This window comes from Opisthorchis viverrini (assembly GCF_000715545.1).
Source record: "Opisthorchis viverrini unplaced genomic scaffold opera_v5_103, whole genome shotgun sequence".
Lineage (NCBI taxonomy): Eukaryota > Metazoa > Platyhelminthes > Trematoda > Opisthorchiida > Opisthorchiidae > Opisthorchis > Opisthorchis viverrini.
In genome coordinates, this window is record NW_008751758.1 from 1132241 (window position 1) to 1138348 (window position 6108).

At 47.3% G+C, this 6108-nt stretch overlaps 1 protein-coding gene across 1 annotated transcript in view; it reads right to left on the reverse strand.

Moving 5' to 3' along the window:
* T265_05440 (hypothetical protein) overlaps positions 1-6108 on the reverse strand; it is a gene marked incomplete at both ends in the record, with an annotated part of 16571 nt that overhangs the window by 5930 nt on the left and 4533 nt on the right. Inside the window, one exon of the mRNA XM_009170447.1 lies at positions 302-503. Coding sequence (XP_009168711.1) covers positions 302-503 — 202 coding nt within the window. The remainder of the gene's footprint in view (positions 1-301; positions 504-6108) is intronic.

The following is a 6108-nucleotide window of genomic DNA, read 5'->3' on the forward strand; positions in this document are numbered from 1 at the left end:
TTTTTCGTTTCCGTCGGGGAAAACGTGAGAGATGACAGCTCCAGTATCATAGTTGAATGCGTCTGAAACAGCAGTAATGTCCAGGGCTGGATTGTAATGTGTGAGTAGTAGATCAGAGCTGAGAAACGACTTTACTTTGTCAAAAGCGGACTGGCACTGATGTGACCAGTTCTAAGGCACATCCTTTTTTAGAAGATGATTAAGTGGTTCACGGACACGATGCATGTCTGGCAAAAATGAACTGTAATGGCTTACTAAACCGAGAAAGGAGCGCAAGGTTGCTGAATTCGTCGGTGCTGACATTTGTTGTATGGCAGAAATATGTTCTGGTTCTGGATGACGACCATGTTCGTCAAAAATAAATCCAAGATATTTGATAGAAGTGAGAAAAAATGCGCACTTCTCTGCACGTAGACGAAAACCATATTGTTGAATCCGCTCGAGTACGCAATGTAAACGATGCAGAAGTTCTTGTTGAGCAATATGTTCGTTAGGAGTGACTCCTAACAAAGTGAGAAGGCAGTAAGGCGCTCTCTTCAGGCGAAACATCGCCATAATTATGGAAGCAGTAATTATGCTTTCCGTCGAGAAAAAGTCGGTCCTAAATGCCGCACACTCCGATCGCCCAACGGTTGACCGCCGGCACATCCTTGAGTACTTTTAAAACCAACTAGTCTGGTGCTGCCCAGAATGCACCTAATATGTACAGCCACATTGGGAGTGAGACAGTTATGCCTTACTCTCTGCGTCCTCGGGCAAACCGGCCTCCTGCAGCCAAGTGAGTCAGACTATATAGTCACTGACTCCGGGAAGCCCCCTCCGATCGCCGGTTGACCGCCGGCACATCCTTGAGTACTTTTAAAACCAACTAGTCTGGTGCTGCCCAGAATGCACCTAATATGTACAGCCACATTGGGAGTGAGACAGTTATGCCTTACTCTCTGCGTCCTCGGGCAAACCGGCCTCCTGCAGCCAAGTGAGTCAGACTATATAGTCACTGACTCCGGGAAGCCCCCCCCAAGAGAACCCTAACAACCATTGTCTCGCGAATCGGACTTTTGAGTCAGAGGCTAGGGGTGGGGTCCCCGAACAAAACCCGACATAGTCCGACTGCCTAGTGGATCAGACTTTTGTGTTAAATGCTAATGGTGGGTTACCTCAACCAACCCACCTGCGGCTAGGGTAACCCGGGGGTATCAACCACCCTTTGAGCTCTACGCTTACTGGCCCTCCCCCATACTCCCCAAACCCATTGAATGATGGAGTGTGATCAACCCATCTGCCGGTCTTCTAGTCATTGTTCCGTGTATAAACTGCCGCTCAGAAATGTAAGCCAAAATACTCACTGACCTCAAAGTATCTCATCCACACTTCACCCTTCAATGTCCGTACTCTACGTTAAACTAAGCAACTGGCATTTGTTAGTGAAACCATGCTTTCCCTCTCCGTCGATGCATTTTGTCTCCTAAACACAAGACTCTATCTGGATCGAGCAGCTCAAGTCGCTTACGACGATCTCAAATGCTCCATATTTCCCTCTACGGGTATCTGGTGATCCTAACGCAATGACTGGTGGCATCCATAGTGTAGAGTTGTACTCAGTTTTAAGGCTGGAATCTCTTTATTAGACTGAATCCCAGTACACAGTCCTCTTTAAGCTGTACGGTCATCTGATTCATTTGAGATCAATTCAGGTCGATACGGTAAAGGTTTTTATTTGTGGTATTAGCATGTGCCCTGACAGCCTGCAGTTTTGGAACTGAGGACGGGTTTTGTCGAGAACGGAAGCCTCTCCACTTGGCTAGATTCCGGTTGATAGCCTGTGCGGTTTGTTTGGCAATGCTCGTGACAGAATCTCGAGAAAGTGAGGTCAGTTGCACCCTGTCTCTAGTGGTTGCTTATGTCTCGACGGACTACAGCTTTGAATCTACCGAGGACAATTCCTATGACGCTCTAGGTGCTCTTTTATAACGGTCTAATATCCCAGACATTGTTGTAGTGGCTAGCGACATGAACGCTCAGGCAGACCAAGTGCTTTTTAGGTCCTGTCGGCTGGTCACCTTGGAATGGATATCACGGACAACTGAGTATGTCTGCTTCAGATGCGAATCGATCATGGGCTGTTGCTTTACAGTACCAATTCTCGGAACAGTGGAGATGTCTAGCTACATGATGCTCACCAATCAACCGAAACAAACCGGCAGCGAGGTTCAACCATTGCCTGTCGTTTCTTCTAGAATACCTTCGTGGACTCCAATCATGCACCTGTTGCTGAATGCTTTTGGCGAGCCTTTCAACGCGTAAAACGCCGTATCTCGCTCAACCATTGTTAATGAACCTAGACCCATCAGAACCAGGTCCTCCAATGCCTGCTGGCCGCTTCCGATGTCAGATATGAACGATCAGTGGAGACTTTGAAAGCGCTACATACTGTCGGAAATTCTACCTGCGTACAAGCCAGCTAATTTCATCCAAGCACTGCATTTTGATGGGACGGTCACCCTTCTGGAGGGCAGACAGCCGATTCTTCCGTGTTGGGGCCACTACTCCATCAGACACCTCATCCAACACCAGATGCAACTGGGTGCCGGTACACACTGGGAGGGTTGATGGGTCAGGAAGGCCGCGAGAAATGAAAGGTGCGAAAAATGCTGAGAGCGTTCGCAGGTTGTTCCGCTTGATTCCCTCGACTGGTTTTTGCAAGCTCCTTTTCAGCCAAGGTATCAAGAACCAAAATTGCTCCCCAATACCCAACAAAGAAAGTTTGGACCATTGGGGACGATACTTCGAACAGCAATTCAGCAGGTAACCTGCAAATTCCATTCTGGGCTATCGGACTGAAAATCGTTTGAGAGTATAGCTCTACCCAAGAATCTTCGTGCTTCGGATCCCCATGAACTTCCACCTGCTCTGTGCAAGGAGGCCCGCGAACTTCTCAGCCTGTTCCTGTTCGCCTCCATCTTGGAGCAAGAGACCCTCCTGGACAACCGAAGTGAGTGGATAGTGGTGCTCATTTTCAAATAATGTACTGGCAATGGATGTGGTAAACACAAAGGTTTTAGTTTTACTCCCGTTGTAACAAGGCATCTGGCGTCACTGATTCTTAGTCCTCTTGCGGCGGTATGACGCCAGACGCCTTGTTACAACGGGAGTAAAACTAAAACCTTTGTGTTTATCACATCCATTGCAAGTACATCATTTGAAAATGCACCGTTATCCAGGCTAGGGGGCGAGATGGCCTAAGTGGTTAGAGCGCGAATTTACTGACCGGAAGGTCCGTGGTTCGAATCCGACCTCCGCCACTCGATTTCTGCTGTCTAGGCTTGGGCAACCTGGCAGTATCCCAGCCCTCCTGCTTCATTCTGGTGGCATGGCAGCTAGGCACCGGAAGGGTGCTACAGCTGAACGCTGCGGCGGTATGCGAATCTTCCACTCGTAAGCATTAAGCGGGATTTCGAACGGGTAGAGGCTGCGTGAATCACACTCCTTCAGGTGTTAAAGCAACGTCATTCGTATAGACGATGCACAATCTTGGTGTTCTCTGGATCTCAAGGGTGCGTTTGATTGTATCGGCCTATCTGTGCTGTTAACCACATTCGCTCAACAGAAGTTTGTCAACATAAACCGATCCTCGTGTTCACCTACTTTCTAGTGTGTGCGGGTATATGTGAAGCTCTCTAGAAGCATCCCACAAAAAACCGTATCCGACAAGGATACCCCCGCTCTTCAACTTTGTTTGACACTGTCAGCGATGAGAGCGTGAGGAGAACCTTGGAAGGTCTTTGAAACTCGATGTCGCTAGTGAGAATCTTTTCTACCTGGAGTACGCGGTCAACATCGTCCCCATCCTTGAAGACGAAAGCTACAGTAAGGACTACACTGTTGTGTGGTTGCAAGACGGCTTCTGCGGACAGATTGTCGGAGTCGTCTTCAGGTTTTGGACCATCAATGCCTCAGAAGCGTTGATATTGACGGATGGCGTCAACGAATTCATAACGAGGTGATTAGAAAACGGGTATTTGGTCGTGCGGCAGGTACCTTGGGCGAGATGGCCCAAGTGGTTAGAGCGCGAATTTACTGACCGGAAGATCCGTGGTTCGAATCCGACCTCCGCCACTCGACTTCCCCTGTCTAGGCTTGGGCAACCTGGCAGTATCCCAGCCCTCGTGCTTCCTTCGGGTGGCATGGCAGCTAGGCACCGGAAGGGTGCTACAGCTGAACACTTTATCTTTTTTTTTTATCCTTACACGAATGACCACTGAAGTTGATGAAAAGCATTCTACAGATACCACCACCAAATTAGGCACTTGACTGTTAGTGAGCTCCTTTTATCAAAGAAGAACACAACTAACCACGATCGCACCGTCAATTCTTGTTCTATCTACCGATACCTCTTTTTCCAACAAATCATTTTACACACGGCTACCTTTTTTTCATAATAATGACTTTAATTTCAGGGAATAATTTACCCCTTCTTGTCGTCTTTCAGGATGTTCCACCTATATTTTTTTGGTGAGCCCGCGTGCTTGGGATGGTGTCCCATATTATGACTTCATTAGTGTTGGGATAACCTTCTCGGAGGGAGCTGTGTGAGTATCTTGTGCTTTAGTTTACGAGTCAGCTGCGGCACTGGGTTATATTTATGTTTTAGCATGATAACGCATAAACTGGCCAGTTATCAGTCTCCAAACCATGAGTCGAAGTAAACGCCGTCGTTCATTTTCCTGTTTTTCATTTTGACACAGAATTTAGAGTATAAGCTGGTAATAAAGTCGTTACGTTTTGGTGGCGCGACCACTGATGCTTCAGAAATGGTGATGGAGTTGGACGAGGCATTTCTCTGGTCATAAACCTTCGTGATTCAAGTGTGCATATCCGGGTGGTGACGGTTTTTAGTGAGATGTATTCAAACAAGACTGACAGACAATGAGGTGGGGACCAGATGTTACCACAGGAATGCATAATATTACGTGACGCATTATCCGATGTCCGGCTGCACTATCTCCCAGTCATCCGTAGAACCTAGCTGACGAAAGTCCTGTGCCTGAATACACATTAGGTGGGTCATCAGGCTACTTAATTGATATGGGTAGCCTTCACCCACATTAGTACGGTGTGAAGCCCAAATGTTCTACCTCTCATCACAACATGAACGCAACAGACTTAAACCTCCTTCGACTCTCAAAACTGAATGGCGGCGAATTGACGGATACCTACTTACCGAGCTCTAGAACGCGCTGGTTTTTGTGGCTTTCATGACTGTCTTTGTCCAAATAGCCCAAAGGCTATTTGATTACATCCACCCATAGAACTGAAAATTTATGAAGGTAGAAATTGAGCAACACGAAATATAGCTTATTAAGGAAATCTGAAACGAGTTCACACTCTTGGCGCATCTTTCCTTTCCTTGACCACAATACCCCGACCATATGCTTTCCCGAATATTTGTCAATCCGGTCTGTCACTAAGCACACTATCGATGTGTTCAATCGACCTATTCTATGGCGAACTGGTTTGATGGTTCACGAAAACCTCTCAGAAGAAAAGTATCAGTACATAAGCCAAAAGCTACACTCAGTTTCATTGGACGGGTGTGACGACCCGGTTACTGAGCGAGTGAGAGCATGCCCAGGTTTGCTAGAACGTCAGCCAATCAGGATTTAGCATTTCTACTTTGGCGCTTCTCGCCCCCTCGTGAAGAGTCCAGTGGACTTTTCCGGAACGTTTCGCGATAATCCCATGAATGCAGTTGTGATTTTCGATGTTCCCACAGAGGACTCTATCAGGCTATCGTGTTTTTATGTACCATAGTAGCGAACGGTAAACCAAGGACCGATATAGGTGTTGCACCACCGTTCGCAAGACCCAACAGCTGGCGGCAACCCGAACCCACGTTGTCAATTTCGACAGAGCAACTTCAAGTAATTTTACAATAACAAGGGAGGCAGTTCGAGGAAGCTCAAGTGTGGCCTACTGAATCTTTGAAGCGCAGTGTCGGTGAATAAGACAACAGTTGGGCCTCCATGTTCTTCCACAGATGCTGCTACTAGCTTGTTTGCTGAATTCAGTTTCAATGTTGAACCTGCACGAACATTCAAAAATTGGCTC